At 37.8% G+C, this 23,508-nt stretch overlaps 1 protein-coding gene across 1 annotated transcript in view; it reads right to left on the reverse strand.

Annotated features, from left to right (window-relative positions):
• Positions 1–2,645: 2,645 nt before the first annotated feature.
• The window catches only part of ZNF366 (zinc finger protein 366), a 31,427-nt gene continuing 10,564 nt past the window's right edge, over positions 2,646–23,508 (reverse strand). Inside the window, exons 2-6 of the mRNA XM_065744202.1 lie at positions 17,653–17,718; positions 14,010–15,331; positions 11,664–11,855; positions 5,696–5,870; positions 2,646–3,205 (exon numbers count right to left, since the gene is read on the reverse strand). Of these exons, the coding sequence (XP_065600274.1) occupies positions 2,670–3,205; positions 5,696–5,870; positions 11,664–11,855; positions 14,010–15,311 (2,205 nt within the window). The 5' untranslated portion in view covers positions 15,312–15,331; positions 17,653–17,718 and the 3' untranslated portion in view covers positions 2,646–2,669. The remainder of the gene's footprint in view (positions 3,206–5,695; positions 5,871–11,663; positions 11,856–14,009; positions 15,332–17,652; positions 17,719–23,508) is intronic.

The raw sequence follows: 23,508 nt of genomic DNA on the forward strand, positions 1-23,508 counted from the left end.
GGCTGCAAAAGTGGAATGGTAGTGTATCAGCTTGACAGAGACATTTCTGAGAGTTTGTGGTAGACAGCTGTTGGCTCTATGAATTCTAAAACAGAAGCTTCTGTCTGGTAGATCCAAGACATTGGCAGGAAGGTAACTGTCATTTTTCCTATTTCTAAGAGACAATCTTGTAGATCACACTGAATTTCTATCTGATCACTTCTCCTATAGTCCAAGAAAGAATGCAGCTGTACACATTAGACTTTGAAGAGGAATTATCTTTCAGCTGAAGCAAGTTACAAGTTGAAGATTTCTAAGAAAACAGTTCTTATCTGAAAAACAACACCCTATTTTGCAAGACATTATTCAGTCTAGTCCTGAAGTCGCCTACATTCCACATTAATTTTGTATGTCCTCTTTATTTTTATTAGTGTGTACATCAATTACAGTTAATCAGAAGAGTGAACTGTACTGCATAACTTCATACACCAACAGCTTTCTCTCCTAATCATTCAGAATTCTTATCATGCCAGGTTTGAATCTTGAAAAATAGAACCATTACCTACAACCTTAGCCTATACAAACACAGTTTTGTATACTAAATAAGTACTGCTGCTTTCTGATTGCTGATTAACTGGTGTGAGAATTATTCCTTCTGTAACATGAGAGGTTTCTTATAATGGCAGAGAGCTGCAGCAACAGGCTTCTTGTGTAAGCAAGCCATAAAACTTCAATATATCTAACAATGGCTGCTCTGAAAGTAATGCCTCCAATGTTATGCTGGCCTGTGACATCAGAGGTGGATGCTGGTGGTATGGCAGCAAAGGCTGAACCTTCCCACCAATATCCCATTACATGTTGCTGCCATATGACAAATGGCAGCAGAGGGGCACTCTGACAAAATGGCATCTGACAGGAAAGTGTGTACAGTGCAAAGGTGAATCTGAGTTCTTCCATGAGGAAAAAATGGCTGGCATTCACTGATGTTTGCTGGCTGTTTTTGCAGACCTAACAGTGGATGTGAGCACACTGGAGTGGTGGGTGATGTTTCAGCAGTGGTTGCAGCAACAGCAGCTCACCTCCACCTGTGCAGATCATTAAGGGCTTGCCACGCAGGCACTTCTTCATCACTGGTGACAATGCATAGCTAATGGTGGTGACTATTGTAATCACCTGTGTTCTGTAGCTGAGAATTTTTTCTATCAAATAGAAAAAGCTGTTATTGTGCTTTTTGTATCTTCTGCAGTTCCCATGGAAATAAATAGAAGACATTACTTTTGTCAAGCATGATAACAAGGTACTCCAAATCATGATACTGGGGGGGAAATAAAGAAGGTAGCAATATTTGGAAATGAAATACTGTACTTCAGGGAGTTTAGTCTATTGAGCTATAATTTCATAAAAAGATATAGGAATAATTAAATGACTATTCAATCTTCATTTCCTTACAAGCAACAGAATAGCTTGGGGCCACTCGTCTTGTATGTTGAAGATGTAGGATTTAAGATGCTGGCCAAACAATGATATTGATGGGATATTCTTAATGGAATGTGCTTCTAGCATATTTGTTACAAAGATATAATTGTATGGGAATCAGAATAAAAAGCTGGGAATAACTCACTAAGACAGCAGGAGTGGAATTCTTATGAAAAGCCACTGGTCAAGCTGTGTTAATGAGGGAAAAATTCTGACTCAGATAAGAGAAAATAAAAAACCTGTCTTTGTTTGTGAAGTACTGCTTCACCCTTACAAGGCTCTTTTTTGGAAACACTTCCAAAATAAAATCTGGGCTTTGTATTTTTAAAATCATATCGACTTGACAGGATAAACTGGAAGATAAATGGCAAAACTACATCATTCTCTCAATGAAATGACTCACTTTTCTATGTGGATTTACAGCAATATTTGCAAATGCTATGTGTTGCTGCTCATTAAATGTATTGGTGTGAGCAGCCATTAGAACAAAATGTCAGCACAGCACCTGCCATTTCATTTGAAGAACTGCTGAATACTTCCATACTGACTGAAACACAGCAAAACACAGGCAATCCTTTTGCCAGAGGAAAAGCTTCTGTGACCATTAAAAATTCCAGCCTTTACAAAGCCTTGTACTTTTGCACTTCACTGTCTCATAAGACAAAGATGTTAGCATTTCTCCATACTTTTTTTCCCATTCCTCATTGTAAGTCATGGCAGTACATGAAGTGATCTGAATCGTGTTAGTTCTGAGATGGACTGCATTTTTATGCACCCCGTCTATAACATTTCTCTTGCTTATGCTGTGAAATACTTAATATTATCAGATTTTTTTAGACTTGTGGTTAGAACTGGTCAAATATGTTTAGTCAGATAATAAATTAAATACTAAAGTATTTTCTTTCTGGTAACTAGAAAGTTGAGTGTAATATATACTACCCCAGATATCTGAAAATAAAACTCTGTACCCCCCCTATTGTCTGCTTGTATACCAAATGAATAAGTATGAAAATCTTATAGTTCAAAACCTATTGCATTTCTTGACATCTATGGACTGCTTTGTTCTTTTCATGTGTGCTTTTTTACTGTAATGTATTTTTATTGTTTTGGCTTGTTAATTTCTAAAGACTACTGCAAAATTCCAGGCTTTGGTGAATTACACTTCCTGCTCAAAGGTATCTGTTTCTCATTTTCCAACTGTTTAAAAATGTCCATTAAATGCCTATAAGCGTTGTCTGTTTTTCCATTTTTCTTTCCAGTAATTCTTTCAGACTCTTGTTCCTGTGCTTGAAATATAGGTAATCAGAGAGTGAATGCCCCAGACTGACCTTTTCAAAGGCTCTAAAGCTCAGGTGCTCCTTGTCATTTGCAAGGTCTCTCTCTCCTGGGCTCTCCTGATTGTCGGAATCTCTTCCTCTCTTCTCCAGTCCTCCCTCACTTAAAATTTCTTCTTTCTCACTGCAATAGGACTCTCTGAAGCCCTTCATCATGCACTGTGGTTTGCCAGACAGATCTTGAGGAACATACAGCTTGTTGTTGTCATGATGGAACACACCAGGGCTGTACTGTTCTGCCTCATAGCAGTTGTCTTCCTCTTCTTCTTGGCATGAGCTTTCCTTGGCACTCTCGCCATCTGAATGAAATGAGATCCCCCTCCCTTGGCTTTTCTGGGAAAGATCAAAGGGCTCTTCCTGTTCCAAGCTTCTCAACACATTTGTCTGGGACAGAGCAATTCTCCCTCTTCCAAAACCTTGCAGTGTTTCAAGAGAAAAGGAAGAATTCACATATAGCAAATGCTTCTACATGATACTGGTTAAACATAAAACCTGAGATAGCCTTTGTTTAATATTTTACCTTTGTCTTCCACTCAGCTATCTTCAAGCCCTTTAATGTTTATATCTTCTTTGAGTTACTGTTAAAAGAAGCACTACTGTATGTACCTTGCAGCCAAGTCAGGACACACATAACATTTTGCTGTACATGCCAGACCCTTGATGAGAGAGCTAGGAATAAAAGTGAAGAGTCTGGGCTCTTGTAAACTATTTTTTGCCAGTGAACCTACCCACTTCCTTCTTCCTATTTTTTTAGTGAAGGCTTTGATCTAAACCATCACATGCCATAATCAAAGTTCCAGTTTTTGTATTTTTTTTTCCAGAAGAGTGGAAGAGATTAAAAATGTTTTAATGTGGTTGTTCTGTGGACACTCCAGTTCAAAGATTACTACAAAGAGAAAATGCAATCCTGTTCCATCAGTCTAAAACTTCATCTCTCATTGACTTTTGTACTCATCCAGTGCCACTGAAATGTTCTATGCCCATCAGGTTAAGGTAATCATCATAATCAAATGTTCATTTTTGAGCTGCACAGTCTAAGTCTGAATGTGGTCCTTGGCTTGTTTTGCCTTAAAATTTATCAGAGCATCTCCTCTCTGTTGGAAACCCAGGTGTTGCTCAGGATGCAGCAGCAGACTCAAATGTGCTCTGGCCATCAGGAGAAGCAGAGGAAAATCTAGACATTACAGGCATAGTCCATCTTAATTTAAACAAAAGTGACACTATTAGAATGAGCATTTAACTCAGCAGCAAAAATGTGTGATACAAACTGTTTTATTTACTTGGCTTTTTTTTTCTGTTTTCTTTTTCCTCTGAGTAATTTGATCCAGTGTCTTTAGGATATACGCAGCCACACTAGATCCAGCTGCTCCTTTGTAACTGTGTTGTGTTTTTTAAAGGGGCTCATGAGCAGGTGGCAGCCCTAACAAATTGTCTCCTGTCTGATAAGCCTCAAGGGCTGAAGAATCTCTGTACGCTGAAAAGCACTTAGGCTGTGTTCAATTACACGTAGCTGTATAACTCGCACAGCGCTGTAGGAGACTAGAGGGAAAAAAAGGAGCCATTTATCCCATTACTTGTTAGCATCTTTGAACGTTTTATGCCAAATATCATTAGAAGATGTGTTTCCCATATGTGTTAGGTTGCATTAAAGCCTGAATTTGAGAAACACTGTGAAATATTACCCATGATAGAATAATTTATCCAGAAACTCTAAACAAACAAAACATTTTTGTTACTCAGATTCTCCAAACAATCCTCCCTAATTCCATAACTTCTTTAGGATTGTTACATATGTACACAAGGCTGATTTTAGGAAATGTATGTGTACATGGTAGAAAATACTCCCTGAGCAGTCAGAACTCCATATACTTTGAAATAAGGGAGGATTGTCCTCTTCCATTCATGTGTCTCTGTAACATGAACTTGAGCTTATGGCTTTTGTTTAGCATCAGATACATCAGTATGGCACGGAATAAATGTATCTTGAGCAGAAAGAATCCTGGATGTAGAGCTTGAGCTTGGGCTTCCTTTCCCACTGTCACCAGGAATCCAATTAAAGGGAAAAAAAAAAAAAGAGAAAAAAAGAAAAAGCAACACCTGTGAAAATTTCCAGACTTTTTTTGCTTCTGTCAGCTTTGAATGGATTTATGGTCATCACCATGTAGACATACCTCAAATATAAGAGAAAACATACAAACTAGATGAGTCTGGGGCAAAATGTCTGCTTGCTCACGTCTGCTTGCTCATGGCTGCTAGGCCATGATCTGTCAGTATTCAGGAGTCAAACTCCCAAAACAGTAACATTTATTCAGAATTTGTGTAATTGCAATCTCCATTAGGAAGATCAATGTGATATCATCCATGTCCTAGCCAGCTGTGTGTCCTGAAGTCTCACAAAAGCTGAATGCACACCTGTTCACTATCATTTGTGTGTCAGGGTTACCCACATACTAGGAGCAGCTTTGCAGGGCTGTTGATCACGGCACATTTCCTGCCTTGATGGAGCTAGTGAGCTTAAGTACATTTGCTATGGCTTGATAAATCCTCTGCTTTAGCACTACTGATTGCATTTTCCCTAACATCTGAAAATAGCAAGTTTGTGTGCCAAAATGACTTTCTTGGCATTACATTCTCATTTTGTCTCCAACTACTACTCCGTCTCAATCTGTACTTCTGTGTCATCAGAAATCTTGTTTGGAAGGTCTCAGAGAACAGAGTTGCTATCTTGGGCACAAAAGTAATATAGTTAGTTAATAACAAACTCTGAGCCTTACAGGATTCAATCGTTTCTTCCAGCAACATTGGATCTATGATATAAGACTGTGGGTTTGTAGAAAAGGCTCATGGAAGATTACTGATAACCATGTCCAAACCTCATAGAGAGTAACTTTGCTCATAAATATTACCTTGAGAATGAAATCCTCTTTCCATGACCCCGTGTTTGACTTTCATATGCCTGGTTAGGTTCCCCTTCAAGGTGAATTTGCTGGGACAGTAGAGGCACTTGAAAGGCTTACTGTCGGAGTGCAAGTGCATATGTCCCATTAAATTGTGCATTCTGTTAAACTCCTTTCCACAAAGCTGTCAAAATAAATAAATAAATAAATAAAATAATTTAGGGAAGAAAAAAAAACACAGTAATATCAAAATAATTAGTTTATAGAGGAATTTCTAAGGTCAGTATTTTTAAAGGCAAATAGAACCCATCCTTCCCAGCTCAAGCCTTGGCAACTTCTGGCTGCAGTTTATTATAAGAGTGAAACTCTACAGACATGAAAATATGGTTGAGTGTGATTTCTCAAGGGCTTTCTGTTTTGCTGCTACTTTTAAAAATTGGTGACTAGAAGAGATACTTGGTCAATGATTACTTGCAATCAGGGAATGTTTTAAGTAGTGGGGAGTGTTAAACATGAAACCCCAAAGGCTCTTAACTTGAATGAAATTCTAAGTATAACTTTCTGTCCCACTGAACTGTTTTGTTTGTAGTTTATAAAACTATCCATTATTCAAAAATAATTCTAGGCAGAGATATATGATTAAACTAGTAGTTTCTGTGGAACAGTCAAACAGAATAGCACTTCTCCTTTAGTGCATTGGAAATGACTGCACATTTTGCTTAAAGCCAGGAAAAAAAACAATTCCTTTTTTTCTTTGCTTCTTGCTCTTCCATTTGTCTTTGATTTTCTCATCTTCTGTTTACCAGCTTTTGTGTTTTGATGTCTCTGGTGAGTAAGCTGGAATTTAAAAATGCATGGGGCCATAAGAATGACTCAGCTTTCCCTGAAGCCTGTTCCTGTCAACTTGAGCCATTGATCCTACAGGTTTCCCTTTGATGAAACAATAAAGAATTTTTTCATTGTTGTTTTTCAAGATGGGTCCTTTTGTAGTTCCATTCCTTATAAATCAAATGTAGTCTCAAGACATGGGACTTTGACATCACTACTATTAGCTTCTAGCCTTACTTGTCTTCTGGTCTTTCCTTGGTAGGATTTATAATTTTATTCACATTCAAGTGGCTATTTCCATCCTATGTAAAATTCTGTTTGCTTTCTACTTCTACCTTTTTTTTTGCATTGATTTTAGACAAATAATTTTACTATCTAAGTAATTTTACCACCAAACTATAATCACTATAATTGAGTAACAAGAATTTTATCAAGCAGCACACTTATCTGGCAGAAAATTATTAAAAAGCAATTAATGAAGCTCCACCAAACTTTTGGTCTAATCTGGCTTTTGATTCCATTGTTTGTTTATTTATTTTGTAGTACAGTAGATCTGTTTTGCTACTTTTGGATTCAGGTTCACAAAGCCGTCATCTGCAGTATCCAGATGGAACTCAGGTGGCAAAATGATCTCCTGTGAAGCAGCAGTGCAACCTTTGCTCTCGAAACCAAAACAGAGAAGAAGTTTTCTAATATAAAATTTTTGAAATGTATCGCTTTTTAAAGAAGCAGAACTGAGTGAATGCTGCAAAAATTCTGGAAATATTCATCTGCGTTTAAAATTATTTACTTCAGATGCATTATTTTTTTTTCTCTCTGATTTTAATAAAATCAATGTTCTAGGTAATAAATTTATCAGCAAGGTGTTTGCCGAGAAAGTGTGGGAAAATAATAACTAGTGAAAATTAGTAATTTGTAAAAGTAAGATATCTGGTTGTATGGGTCATCCATCTACTCAGGAATGAGCACTGTCTCTCCTTTGTGTTCAAAGAAAGCCAATGTATCTGATGAATTATATTCAGTGAAACAGAAGCACCAAAACATCTTCTGAAAGTGGTGTGAGGAGACAAAGAGGAGAAGCCCTCAGCAGCACAGAAAAATCACAGGAGCAGCTGGTTAGATTTTGACAGCTGCTTCAACAGTCTGTGATGTGTCAGTATTTCTCTGCCTATAAGAATGTCAATAACAGTACTTCTCTAAGGCTCCTTGGCAGAAGGCTTCTGGCTATCTGCTTCCATTCTTTCTGACCTATGATCTCAGCTTTTACTTCTAGGTATTCTCCATCTGTACTGATATTAGTGGAAAATACGATTCAATGGGCAACTGGCTAGAGTGCTTCATGCAAATTGGTGTCTTTACAGAATACCGATATTCAAGTTTGTTTAATAGCAGCATTTTGGTTTTTTGAAGGGCACCTTAGTCCCTTACAGTACAATATTTTTGTGTCTCTGAAGAAAGAAGGTAGGTTTTCCATTCCCCAAAGTCCTGCATCTTAGCGATGCGTAATTTCTTCCTGTCCTGAAGTCTTGTCTGAGGACTTGAAGAAATGGTACCTGAGAAGAGAGGTGTGGCAGAAAAATGAAGGAAGTGCAGATATGAAAAATATTTTTGGGGCTGATGTCCCTATGTGGCATGGTATCTGGTAAGTCAACCCTTTCAAAAGACACAAGACCACTTTCAGATGAGTGCCCATGATTCAGAGTGTGAAGGGAACAGTTCAAAGGCTCACATGCTGGAAGATAGCCAAGTAGGTGCTAGCTGAGATTCATAGCTAACAGTTACACAACTGACTGGGTCTGCAGATCAAAACAGAAAAATGCAAATGTTTAATTCCTCAGTAGGACATGGCTGGGAGCACTGATGATTCAAAACCATGGAAACGAACATAACATGGAATCTGAGCATTCAGAAGGATGGAGATCTAGTGTAAAAGATGTGGAAAAGGAATGGTGTGGTTACTTGTGGACCTTATTTTATGCTCTCCAGTTTAGATAAAATAACATTATCATTTATAAGAGAAGGACACTGGCTGTAAGTCCTCTGAAGGTGTTTTGATGCACTGGCTGGACTTCAGCACGGTGTGTTAGAAGTGCTGATTCAGATTAACAATAAATTTTGTCTTCCTAATCCACTGCATGAAATAGCACCCATGAATAGCACCCTCAAATGTAGATTTGCCAGTCTGATTCATTTATTCCCTAAGTCCTTCTCTCTCTTTTTTGTTGTTGTTATTTAAACTTCTGATTTAAAACCACGATTTCTCATGCAATGGGTAAAAGTGACTGAAACTTCAGAAAAAGCAACACCAAATGGGCATACATCTCATAGAAGACTGCTTCCAGCCAAGGGCAGGGTCCAGTTGATCCAAAATTAGTGAGCTCCTTCATACTTGGAAAGAAGATATTTTGATCAGTAGTCATCTGCTTAGGCTCACCTTTAGCTGTGTATTTACAGCAGCAAGTTAAAAATATCTGCTGCAACGTGCATTTGGCTGGCTGCATGTGAGAAACTATCACATTTCTTATTGCTGATAAGGAAAAGTATTAAGTTCTGCACAAAAAAGAAACAGAATTTCAGAGAACCATCCTTTCCCAGTCACAATGAACACCATTACACCATTTGGAGCAACTCCTAAAGAACTCTTCTGTGGTTTTGTCTAAAACAAATAAGAAAGCATGGTCTCAGGCCTTTAGAAGCTATGGGGATGTTCATTCTTCAGAGAAAAATCAAACACAGATCCAGGCTTCAGCTGGGTGAGGAAACAGAAAGGACAACTATTCGCTACTCCCTCTTTTCAGATAGTCTGTGCTTAGCTGTGATTAGATACATAGGAAAGCATCATGTTTTCTTTGCTGTGAGAAAAACGTAAAGAAAACCACTGCATGTGGTAAAGTAGAAAGGCTACTGCTGTGCTCTCTTTCCCTTGCATTCTTCTTTTTTTTTTTTTTTTTTTCCTTCATAAGAAGGGTGTTCCTTTCCTCAAAGAGAGAGGGAGAGGGAGAAAGACTGTAAACTGTCCAAAAGGACCGTGAGAAAACAGGAAGCTTTGAAAAGTACAAGAGAAAGCAAGATGAAATCTATTTGCAGGCAGTTCCCTGGGGACATGTGAGCCATTGTTAAGCAGGCTGTTCATACAGCTATATCCTTCCTTCTGCCGAGGAGGAGCTTGGTGCCAAAAGGCTGCTATCTGGTCATTGCCTTAACCCTCTGAATACCAGCCAGAAAAACTTGTGAGACCTTTGAAGGCTCTGCCAGTGAGACTAGGGACATTCCTAGTGCCAAAGAGCAAACACTTGTTCTCCCTTTGCTTATTGTTATGATCTCCAGTCCATTTAGGGTCATTAATGTCGATTCATACTGCATTAGCCATTGTAGATACTGATTCACTGAACTCGTCGTTTCTTTTCTCCTAGGAACACTGGGTAATGATGAAGAAGTGAAAATAAAAAATAAAAATAAAAAATATAAATATAAAACGAAAAATAAATATAAATAAATAAATAAGAAAACCAGTTGTTCCTGAAGAACTTTTGTTCCTGGATGGAAAGTATACTATTGGCACTCCAACAGTTCCTGGCTCACACTGTTGACATTCTAAGTTGTAATAGTCAGTTATTACCAAACCCATCAGGAACACAAGCTTCCAGCTACTCAACACCTGTCTCAGAAATAGCATGGGTCCAGATACTTCATCCAGAATACCTGTTTAAACAATTGAGTTTCTCTTCTGAAATTTGAAAGGTAGTGGATGACTTTGTCCAAAAGGGAATGAAAACAAGGTTGCAAGTGTGTTCAAAGAATAAAGATCTCCAGCAGACTACTCAAGCTTTTCAGTAGCTTGAGTAATTATTTTGTCAATATTTTGATATTGATACTAATACTGAGAAATTATTTTCTCAATATAGAATAAGTGCTAGTATACTAAATAACATTTTAATAGGATGTAAATTAAAATGTAACAAAACACTGACACTGAATGTCTTTGAAACAAAGTCGTTCAATGTTGTCAAAGAAAAAATAAATTCAAAAATATTAATTTTGATATTTTCCTATTAAAACTATTGCTGAAAGCAATAATTTTATATAACATTTTGAAGTTCTACACTTCTCATGACAAAATATTTGCATTCAGTTTTTTTCATCCAGGTCTACTTCTGAATGCAAGAGACCGTTTAAGAAAATATTTAATTCCATAAGGATACTGGATGAAAGTGTTCTAGAGATTGTTTCCAGATCAATCTTCTGTTACTTAGGTGTAAACTGAATAATATACTCCTCTCCATATCCAGTGTCTTCTTAGAGCAGAACAAAGTAGAAAAAGCCCACAATCTTTGCCTTTACAAGGTATGATTATAATTATGGACCAGAAAATAAGCAAAAATAATAGATGTAGAGTCTGATAACAGGTAAAAAGGTAAGCATGAATAATTCATAAGGAAGGAATTGGAGATGAAATAGTCGAGAAAGTGAAAGCCTCCAAAACTTCTGGGGAAGGGAAGGAAGAAGGGATGGAGAGGGAATGTCCAGACAGTGCAGGAGGGAGGCATTGATCTGCCATTCCCAAATGGCCTTAGAAGCCAGTTTGTTAAGATACTGATGCCCTGCCTTGAGTTTTAGTCTGGTAACTACATTTGGCCCATTCAAATGCCTTCTGCAGTTCTATACTGCTGTGACTTTCTTTGAGTTCTCCTGCAAACTATCACAAAGCATCGCTGTGTGAAGTCCAGGTTGCTGCTTTTCCTCTGTGGAGCACCCAAGTTGATCTGTGTGTTTATTCACCACCTGAAACTGCTAAAAACTTAAATACTCAGACTTCAGATTGGTTGGCCATTGTGGGCAATTGTCAGCTATGTTTGTTGCCCTCAAACTGGGGTGGCATTTGTATGCTCACTACGTGGAAAACTTCGAGATTGAAGTCACAGATATTGAAAAGAAAGGGAGCAAATCACTGAAATTTAACTTCAATTTTTTGTGCTACCTAAGCAGAGCCTGGATCAAGAATAAAAAGTGGACTGTTTTATGCTAATTCAAAGGTAACTGTAGAATGTAAGCAAGTCATGTTTTTCTTTCTTATATCATGTCAGAAGGTGGTAATATCCCAGAAACAGTAAATGATATTATGTCTTTGCCACAGAGAAGATTCACTCACCTTGCACTTAAAGGGTTTGACATCAGAGTGAACAATCATGTGTGCCTTGAGAGTCTGCTTTTGCACAAAGCTCTTGAAGCACAAATGGCACTGATAGGCTCTGATATTGGTGTGGATCAGCACGTGTCTTTTCATGTTGGCCAGCAGAGTAAACTCCCGGCCACATATTCCACATTTGTGCTCTTTCACACCCTGAAAGAAAAAAGGAAAAAATCAGTAGATAGAATAGTTTCTAAATTATTTCATCTTCAGTATGGCAATACATTCATTCTGCTTTAGCAAAGCAGAAAATGAATTATTTTGCCTTTAACATAACTTGTTCAAGTTATACATACTTAAGTTTTGTGGGTTTTTTCTTGGCAAATTGTTACAAGACTCTGAGAGGCAGAGGAGAACAACATCTAAGTGTAATGAACTCAGGATGTCTGTCTCCATCTTTAAATTAACACGTCACTGAGATGTATTAGCAAGGCTTCTTTGTCCTTCTCTTCTGCTTATGTAAAGTATTGGTCAAAAGTGCACACTGACGGACCAAAAGTAAAAGTTAACCACTTAAGAGATCAAATACAGTGTTTGGCTATTATAAGTGTACATCTTGTAACAGCTTGTAACTAAGAACTACTCATGTTTTGCAGAGAGCTATTGAAAATAACCCAAAATAAATTCGAAGTAATAAAATAATGTCACCAAACAAACTCTAGATATTATATTCAATGGAGAAAAAATATTTTCAATTCTTTGTGGAATTTACACTAACCCTAATGGAATGTCCCCGCTCTAACTTGTGTTTACAGAAGATTTCTAGCACCCTCTATGCCATGCAGTCAATTCATTGATATATAATTAAATATTCTTTGGATTGGACATACATATGTGCTCTAACTGTCAGCTCCCATGAGACATTTAGATATTAGGAAAATCAGTGAATTTACTATGAAACACTTGAAGAGTTCGAGCATAATTTGCTGCAGGTAGTGAAAATTTATTAGTACAGTGCCAAGAGCAATTACTCCTCCGATAGAACTCATTACAAAGAAGACTTGAAATGTCAGTCACTTTTGTGCCCGTCAGTGGTTTCCAGAGAGATAATTGCAAAGCTGAAGCTGTGAACATCCCCAGCAATTCTAACCATCAAGCTATCTGATTCGAGGATCTGTTTGGGCAGCTAACTACTGTTAATTATGTTAGCAGCTGAATCCACCTGCAGCTATGGACAGAGAAGCAGAAGCTCTCTAAAGGCTCAAGGGCATTGCATTTCCCATGACAAGAAAAAAACAACCAAGTTCTAAATCAGTAGAATTTTTGTATGGTAAATCTAAGGAGCATCCATATAGAGTAGAAATATTAACAGCAAATAGAGAAAATAAAAAGCAAATGTGGAAGTAGAGCCTGAGGTTTTTTTGAAGAAAAAAAAAGTGTTTATATGATTAAAATGTAGTAGCTTTCTATATTTTTAATGGTTTTTTTTAAAACAAAATCCAAAATTCAAATGTTAACAGGAAAGATATTCAAAACTGGAAGTAATTTCTTATAAAATATGTGGATTTTTAATTCATTTTTATTGTATTTTTATAAAGGTGGATAACCTAATTTCAGACATTCTTGAATTGAATGCTTACATATTTCCTATTTTAAAAGGGATTTTTCTGGATGTTTTTCAAAGCTTGCTCCTGATCTAAACTGAAATATCTGTCATTCTTCGCAGCTGTGGTAAGACTGTTGCTTGATACAAATGGGCTGGGATTATGGTCTTTGTCCACTTTCATTAAGTGGCATTCTAGATAATTTATGCACCAATGAAGTTGTCTTGGGTCTCTCCCCCCACCCCTTCCCACTTGTCTCATTATAATGACTCTTCAAAATTGGATGAGTAATATACTTTCTCCTTCTGCACACATACATCCTACTGCATATCCTCCTACTTCCCAATTAGGGGAAGCAAAGATACACATATAGTTTTCAGAAGAAAATTTCTGGTACATTCTTGTGAGGTTAGATAGATTTGTAAAATGCTGTTCTACAGAAGCTCATGCTGAAGGGAAAAGCCAGAAACAGAGAGAGTTCAACTGTGGCAAGTAATGCAGGTGGTTTAACTGAAGTCTTGTTTATAAAAAAATGTTTTTGCATATACTCTCTCCTTATTCTGACATAGACATCTAGCTTCTACTGATGCCAGTAATACTTGGGACTTTTGCTCTGCATGAAATACTACTGCTGGCAAAGGGCCAGCATGAGGCTTTATAGGCTGGTTACCCACTCTTCAAGGAGGTGGGCATATTTTTAGCAGTCTGTAATCCCTGTGCTTCTGTGCGATGCAAGGTTAGAGTCCAACATGTAATGGCTTACCTTGTGAGTTAGAGAGTGTTGTTTGAGATGGTGGGGCTGCACAAACTCCATGCCACACTCAGTGCAAATATATGGACGGATGTCTTTGTGCTTCATCATATGGTTTTGCAACTGACTTGGGTACTGGAAGGTCTTATCACATTCAGTGCAATTGTACTGTATTGGACCACGATGGGAGGTTAAGTGTCTCTTCAGTTGGGCGAGTGTGGGGAAGTCCAGACCACACTCTACACAGATGTTCTCTCGGCCACTCTCATGCTTCGATTCATGTGCCTTCAGCTCACTGGGATAGGCAAAACCTCTTCCACAGATCCTGCAGTTGTAAGGCTTGATGTCGCTGTGCTGCATCATGTGTCTTTTAAGGTGACTAGTTTGAGTGAAAGACTTGTGGCACACTTGGCACTTATGTGGCCTTGTGCCCTGGTGTGTTAGCATATGAGTGTGCAAGTGGCTCAGCTGCTTGAAAAGCTTGCCACATCGATTGCAAGCATGTGGCTTAATGCCGCTGTGCCCCAAGATGTGGGTGACCAAATTGTACTTGGATGTGTAGGACTTTTCACACATTGGGCATTGCCAGCGTTTCTGTTCACCCCCAACATCAACATAGTAGCTGTCATCTATCTGAAGGTTGACATCTACTCTTTCCACTTTCTGTTTCTTTTCACCACTTTCTCTTACTTCAGCCCTCTGGTAGGATGGCTCTGGAGGCCTTTTCATTTGAAAGGGGCTCCTGAAGTGCAGATTTGGGGGCATGATAAAAGGAAACATTAAGCCAGGATGGACTTTAGGATAATAAGGATAAGGAGCCTGAACGAATGCTGGACTACTACTGGGCCATGCCAAATTGGGCTTCACTGGTTCTTGCTTAATGGACTTGGCTCCAAAGTGCTCCAGAGATCTGTAGAACTGGAAACCAAAGTTGCAGAGATCAATCATCTGGGAACTGTACTTCGGCTGTGCTGGTTGTTGAAACACCACAGGAAGACCGGAAGAATCTATATCATTATGATCTTCAAGCCTGTGTAATGGGGATGAGGAGCCCTCAAGAGCAATAGAAGGGGGCATCTTTGTTGGCATGCTCTTGCGTTTCCGAGACCCTCCTTCCAAGGACCCCTGTAAACTTTCCGTGTCTCCAAGAGGAGGAGGGCCATAGTGGAAATGTGAAAGATGCTGTCTGAATTCTTCACCAAAATGAGTTGCTCTGTGTGGCTTTGTAATGGGACTCAGTGGCTGTAGGCAGCGGGAAAAGGGAGAAGTCTGTGTGCTGTCCACACTACAATTTGCATCTTCATTCTTCATCATATTTATTTCTTTTTTAATTCCTTAAAACAGACAAACAAAGATCTTTATTTCTTTCTTTTCTCCTGAGCTTAACACTTTATTGTCTAGTTTATTCATTTTGAGGTTTGTTTTTTTTTTTAATAAAAGCAATTAAGGATGCCTTGCTTAAGCTCATAAAAGATGAACATCTAAAGCAGAATGAAATTTGCTACAGGAGAAAAAAGAATCTTCGGTCTTCCTGTGGTAGAAATGGTGGCTTAAATCAGATTTGACTCATACAATACCTCTGTAACATAAACATGTACTATGACTCCCTACTTAGCAGATGAATCTGTATGGCAGTGCCTGTGCTTAATTGAATTCAGCCACTTGTGGGCAAAGTCCTGTCCTTGGCTGTGCAAGAACAGGCTCTAGAAATTGGCGGTGCATCTGAAGGATATGGCAATACGAACAATAATGTGCACATTTATTATGGTTGTGACATGAAAAGTCAAAGCCAAAAACTTTAAACTTCTTTGTATCATTAGCATGTGCTGCTGTGAGAGAAAACAATGGCCAAGTGATCTAAGGACACGGTGTACCATCAGGTTTTGCACTGTGTTTCCTGGCTTCCCTCACTCTGTATTGTAACAAGAAGGTGGAGATTGATTCATTTTCTTTGTTTTAATCCTAGTGATATTTACCTGGCAAATTCAGGGGAGGAAAAGCCTCTGACCACTCTCCAGAGTTCATTCAGTTTTATGGACATAATCTATGTGTTTTTTCTGTGTTTCTGAAGTAGAGCACAACCCCCCCCCCCCCCCCCCCAGTTTAAAACTAAGCATGGAATTTCAATGGTCCCCATGGCTCTCAGTGTAATTGACACCTGAGAATGCTCAACTCTTTTCTAGTATCATGACAATGTAGATTAGTAACTGCTCCTTGGCAAATTTTGGTTGTCTGGAGAATATCACTTGGAGAACTCCTGAATTTGGAGTTCATCTGACGCACTGGTTATGCATTTAACTTCACCTTAAACAAGGTTGCTAACTTTTGCCTTGGCTCTTTGGAAGTGTTCTCATCCAAATGTCTGTGTGTGAGTTTGTCTGTGTTTGTGTATATGTTTGGTCGTTGTGTTTGTGTACATGTTTTGTCGTTGCTCATCTGCCCAAGAAAGCGGAGGTTAGCCTGGAAAATGGGACATATTTTCCCTCTGTCATCTGTGACACTTTGATTCTATTTACAGCACCATTCTTGGAAATGTTGGGTGGAGAGTATGAAGGTGGTTAGAGTACTAAAGACACCCATGTTTCCTTTTCAGGAAGTTCTGTACTGAATAAACTGGCTTCTAAAGATAGATAAAAGCACATCAGTGACCTACTTAGGCCGTGGACAGCATAAGGCAGCTTAAAAAGCTGCTTGGAAACAAGTCACCTCTGTCTGGAAGTTTGATACTGGAACTGCTTATGAAATGCTGTATAAATCTGAGGGCTTGGGGCCAAAACTATAAGATGGAAACTTTAGACAAAGGGATCAATTAATGCATAAGAACGAACAAAGAAGGGAAATTTGTAGGATCTCTTAAGGTGGGATGCTTAAAACACTTGTGATAGGGCAAAAACAGACAAACAAAAAAAGCAATTTAGCCTATGGTAGTTATCTAGTATACTTATATCAGGATGTGAATTTCAGACCCTAGCATGTTGGCTGGTAGCATATGTATGGGTACACTGTGCATATATGCACACGCATGTGCTTGCATATGTATATTTAATACATGAAGGTGTGTGTATGTGCATGTGTGCATTTCATCAGAGAGTGCTGCAAGGGAGTTTGCATTCTCTTATGTTTCCTTGTCAATCCTAAGTAACTAGGCAGAATAAGGAACCATCAGATCTTGAAGATTCTTTCTGTATAAAGGCTTTACTTTTTTCTGAGCACTAAAAATATTCCACTTTCTTCCAAAGAATGGAAAAAGGTTTTTTCAGATTTCATTTTAAGCAATGTTAAACTCACACAATTAGAACATAAAATGTTCCTGTAGACCTAAGTCTGCCCTTTAAAATATGGGCCTGTCCATCAGATGTCTTTCTTGCTGTGTACCTGATTCTTTTCATACAGAATTAGTGTAAAAATGCATCAGAAAGCTCTTAGCAATTGAGAACCCAGCTATGTTATTTACTGGCTTTGTTAGATTATTGAAATGTTGCCAAAGTGACATTGAGTTGTGTCTAATTGCTCTCTTGTCTCTTGGCTGCCAGTTCCTTGCTTCATCCACAGCCTATTTTGTACAAAATTTCTATTGATCTGGAACAGAGTTATGACAGAAGCTACAGAGTTGCTTGAAATTACTGGAAAGAAATAATCTCCTCACACAACTGACCTTTGATGGCTTTCACTGAGTGTACAGTTTTATTCCACTGTCCATGGCTACACACAGCATGGGATCCTACAGGAGAAAGTTAAAAAAGTTAGTGAACAGCACAGTCAGAGAAGTTCTGTGTAATCAGACAATTAACTTCCATGAGGAGAAGAAAAGTACAAATTTACAGCCTAAATAGAGAAATTAATAAATATAATAAATCAACTTTCAAACTGCCAGACCCCTACAGTGTACAAATTCATAGAGGGAAAAGTAAATCTGGCCTGTCATCTTGTCTTCTTTTCTGCTGGTAGCCAGCCTTTTCTTCACCATGCTCAGAACTTAATTCCGTATAAATGTGTGTCCTACACAAACTGAAGAAGAGACTGCAGATTCAACCACTGTGTGAGAAATAGCTCCTTCATACATAAGAAGTCTTCTTTAAGTAAATTCAGTAGAGAACTTAAAGCTTATGATAATGCTGTTTCCTATTATTTTTCTTCTCTCTGACTTTGCAGTAGCTGAACCCACCTTCATACTCAACTATAAATAAAAAAGGAGGAAGGACTTGAAAAATTATTGAATTAAATATCTCATTGGGACCTTTTTTCTTTCCTGCATAAGCACTTTGAAACTTCATTCCTTCTACAATATGTAGTTATTTAGGTTGGAATGCTATGTAGAACACTGGCATGTGATTATAAACAATCAGTTCATTTTAAATCTGGGTAAACATTGAAAGTTCTAACATCTAAAGCTTTTATCTGCAGTGTTCCATATTTTCAGTTTTGAAAACTTAATCTGGAAAATTCAGTGACAAAAATTTATGAACTTTCTAGAGTTAAAATTATAAAGGTTAATTTCTTCAGAACAGGCAAGCATCCTCACAGTTTTTCTCTGTATGTAATTAAATATATTTTGAAATACAGTGTTTTGACAAAATAGAGCCACAAATAAGATATTTTGCTGCCCTTTCAGAAAGGAAAAGCTTCAGGGAGTTTGGATATTCAGTCTGGAAGTACCTCCACAACAATTTATGCAGCAGCTTATAATAATGTTAGTTTCCCTGAAAGAAAAAAATTTAAGGCAAATTATGAATCACCATTTACTTTCTCATTTCCATCCAGTGTACTTCTTTCTGAAGACAAAGGATAAAATAAAGCGTGTAAATCATGTTATCCACACAGCAAGCACACACACTGTTATACTCCCCAATTAATAATCCCTACTGATGTCAACAGCACAATTTCTTCAGACTTCAGCAGAACCAGAATTCTGCTTCCTGTATGAAAGTGCCTTCTATCTATAGAATAACAATAAGCCCAGCAACACAAATATCAGGTTATGAAGTTGCTCCAGCTTGAATGCAGACTACAACTGTCCTGATTTTGTTCTTGGTACTCACGATTGTCATAAAGGAAATGAGACCAAAAAAAGTTAAATTGATGCATATCCTGTGACAAGAGGACACTGGCTACTTAGTACAAAGTTTGCATTTGTGTTTGCCATCTCAGGACAAGACAAAAGAGAGGAAAGAGTATGAAGCCTAAAGGCAAATGAGTAGGCTGAAAGGTGTCTCTTAGCTGGTAGAGAAAACCTGTGTTTAAATGGACATAAAAAGTTGTAGACACTGTACCATAAGTGTACATCATGAGAGTGTTTCTGTTCTACTCTTGAGAATGAATACTGGCAGCTATAAGGAAAGACTGAATGTAACATCTGTTTCTGTGTAGGGATTAATGAGAATCAGTGTCAAATGACACACTACTACATTTCTTGGGCCAGAATTGACCAGCTGGAGACCTTGAGCCTTAATGAGCAACCAGCAGTGCTTTTCAATGGATAGCTGTTAGTGCAAAGGTGCTTGCAAGTTGTCTCAATCAGTTTTATGGGATCTCCTTCATTCAATTCACCCTTCATTGTAGTTTCTGATTATAAATGTATTCAGTCATAATATTGTTGAAATAAATACCGAAGTTGTTACTTGGTTTTCACTTACTATTTAAGCAAAACTTGCATCAGTTACAGGATCTGACTGCAGGGGTTTTCCTATGCTGAATTCATCTTGTTTCAGCACTGATGCAGTGTTCCCTGCAAAAAAACTACACTGCTTTGAAGTATAGTCGTAGTTTGAAAATCTCTGGGATACCTGCACAAATTTGAATATATCCACTACATGTAACCAAGTGATTTTTAGATAGGAAACATCTACTGCCTCCTCCAAAGGCAACATTAACTCTCCATGAGCCATTTTTTCTTTCCCTTTTTTTTTTTCATATCTTTTTTCATGCTACTTCCTGTGTGTACGAGTGATCTCCCACAATGTTGCCATTTGCCATTTCCTTTTCTTTTGGAAGTTTCATAATTTCTGAAAGTTGGAAAATAATAAAGTGGCCTATTTTAACCTCTAGCTATCATGTATATCTTATCTGATTTGCTGGCTATATGGCCTTGCAAAGAGGGATTAGATTATGGTAATTTTCTGAACCTGTAAAATCCATGCATCTGCATGGCATTTGTATAAATCAGATTTTTATTTGTAGGTACTACCTCACAGAACATTGTAGGCTCTATAAATATGCTCAAAATATCATACCAGGCTTTCTAGATATTGGTTACGTTGTTCGACAACAGGTCATTTGTATAGCTTCTTTTTTCAAATAAAGGCATTTTATTTTATCTAGGCTTTCATGACTGCAGTCATTAGAGGAGGGCAGGAGGTAAAAGATACTGATCAAATCTAAACCAGAAATTCCCTAAGATCAGCGTCAACTCTATTTTATTCTTTAAGAAAGAATAGAAAATGTGTTTTTTATCCATCTTTTTCAGGCATCAGTAGCCACATTTTCAAGATGCAAGTAACAGTCTCAATTTACAAATACTGAGTATATAGTAATATACAGCAAAGAACATGATAATACTATTTGGTAGAGCAGATTCTCAGTTACAAAGCACTATTTTTCAACACAGCCATCACCATTAGCTGTGTATTTTCACCAGCAGTGAACAAGAGCCTGCATACCAAACCGAAAACAATCTGCACAAGTGGAAGTGAACTGTTGTTGCTGTCACCACTGCTGAAACGCACCACTTGCCACTTCATTGTGCTCACATCCACTGTTTGGTCTGCAGAAACATTCAATGAACACCAGTTAATGTCAGTGAGTGCCACTTTTTCCTCGTGGAAGAATTCAGATGCACCTTTGCGCTGTATACACTTCCATGTCAGATGTCATTCTGTCAGAGTGCCCCTCTGCTGCCATCTGTCATACGGCAACAACGTAACAGGACATTGGCGGGAAGGTTCAGCCTCTGCTGTCATGCCACCACCATCTGCCTCTGATGTCATGGGCCAATATCATAGAACAGAAGGTATTACTTTCAGAGCAGCCCTTGTATATTTCTCTTCCCCCTTTTGTATTGCTATCCTTAATACAATTGGAATTGGGAACAAGTAAGCAATCATTCATGAACACATCCTGGAATTACTGAAAATGAGAAGTGGACCAGACCAGGTTTTTTCTTCCTACAGTAGTATGATTGTACAAAAGAGTTCTATGCCTTTTCACTTCTCTCTGGGAAATTACCTTCGTCTGCTGATATCAAGCTTTGGGATAAAACTTCTTCTTTCCAACAGATGCATTTTTATCTCAGCAAATATTTAGCAAAGTAAGACTAATAACTTTGGTAATTCTATGGCAAGATTTCCAATAAGCTCTAAAACTCATTCCTCATGAACTGTTGTTTTGCAATTTACAGTCTTTTTCTAGTCTCTGTTGTCCAAAGTGATATAACCCATTTACAGCATGACCAAAATTTAATACTTTTGGCAAATTCAGTGTATACCTACAAAACAAATACCTAATATCCTGTGTCAATATCTTTACAAACAAATAATGGAAGTCACACACACCTAAGAAGCTTGATTGTTCAAAATATTTGATATTTAAAAAGCTGAATGAGACACTATATTCACCTGCAACAAACAGTGAATTTTGTAAGATATTTTTAATATATTTTTAATCTATTTATATAATATTCTAATTATTATTATTTTAGTCTGTTTTGGCATTTCTTCCTTGTTTCTTGTTTGAGTTTTGGACATATTTAGTATTTTGACTGCTGTAGGGTCTTATCACTGTGTATCTGCATTTGTGTCATCTGGGAGACAATATTGAGTATGAAGAAATGAATCTTCTTCCTCAGAAAGCTGTTCAGGAGCTCACTACACTTCATCTCTGTAATTCCCAAGTTTTAACATTCTAACTTACATCATTCTTCTTTATTTCAGCTTCAAAATACAAGCATTTTGTAAACATCTTGCTTGCAGTGCCACTAGAGTGTCTGGAATCACCTTGATTATATGCACAACTCCTTCATCTCCTAAGTTTTCAGAGTGGAAGATGCTATAAGCAATCTTAGGTAAGTGCAGCTACTTTAGTATTTCTTTTAATAGCAAAAAAGCATAAAGCAGTATGAAAATAAATACATGTTCACTTTTTTATAGCTTACAAATTATTGGCTTTTTTTTTTTAATAGGTAAATGCAAAAGTTAAATGAGATTCTGAACTTTTCTGCGCTGAGAATCTGAAGCAGTCCTATCACCTTCACTGCCACATCATATACATTTATTGACTGGTTCATTGCATGATTTGTTTCTCAGTGGTAGAACTGGTTGGATACAAAGAAAATTTCTGGGAGCTGTAGGAGGTAGACGTAGCTATTTTCCTTCCTTCTAATATGAGTGGTCTGTTCTCAGTTTATCCAAATGCTTTGCTTTCCCTGTCATTGTTTTTAAGTATGCTTTGTCCTTATTTTAGCCAACGTTGGGTACCATTCTCATTGGTTTTCTGTTGCCTAACAAGACAAGTGGGTGGAAGCTACATTAGGCACAGAAATATGCAGTAGGACCTTACTGGTACTGACCCTAGCAATACCTCATACTCCTTGTCCATCCATCCCTAGTCACTTCAGTATACATATGAAGGGACTTTTGAATACAATTTGTTCTTGCTTCTATTCTAGCTTTTATTTCTCTTTTCCTCATTCTTCTTTCTCTTTTTTTTTCTTCTGCTTTGTTAAACATCTTAGTTCTCTTATGTTTCCTTCCCTCATCACTTCTCTGTTCCATCTGTGTTCACAGCCTCTCTGCTTCTCTATTCTATCTGCCAACATGATCAGCAACATGTAGATAATGTGGGTAGTGAAGTGAGAGTAAAGTTCAGAAGTTTTCAAACATTATCTGTTTATAAAGTCACCCCAAACCACAAGTATGCATGGTGGGAGACTGCAAGCTACAGCAAATTCTCTGGTCTATAGGGGACAAAGGTCATATGTCCTCAGCTGAACACCTCCATCTCTTTGACTGTCTGTTACTAACAGCACATTCAAAGTTTTGTTGGAATGAGCAGGGGGAGAAAATGATGTACTCGCAGATCTACCTCTGTGTCCACAGCACATCCCTGCCCATCTCTGCCTACAGCAGCTCTAGCCCAACTTCTTGCCTTTCTTTTTCCCTCCTCAGGTCAATGTAATCTGAAAATGACATACCAGTAAGGTACAGAAAGGTATAAAACCAGCTGCGTTAGTTCTAGGGATTAGAATAAAACCAAAGTCTTGTGAAGAATAAAACAGGAAAGGGTGTAATCAAAACTTTGCTTCATGGTCTGTGGACCACCAGCTGTCTGTGGCTCAAAGGTTTCCGAATCTAAGATGGTGACTTCTGATTGTTTTTCTTTTTTCATGAAGGATAGATTTTTATAAAAGTTAGGAAAATATGAAAACATGGTATAATTATGTAAGACACCTTTTTTATTACAGGCTGAGGCTGTCCTGGGGAAGTGAGGTATCTTTAAATGCTTTGTGCCCCCAGAGTCA

The sequence above is a fragment of the Cyrtonyx montezumae genome, unplaced genomic scaffold (assembly GCF_038088225.1).
Source record: "Cyrtonyx montezumae isolate F1298 unplaced genomic scaffold, pur_monq_1.0 scaffold_30, whole genome shotgun sequence".
Taxonomy (NCBI): Eukaryota; Metazoa; Chordata; class Aves; order Galliformes; family Odontophoridae; genus Cyrtonyx; species Cyrtonyx montezumae.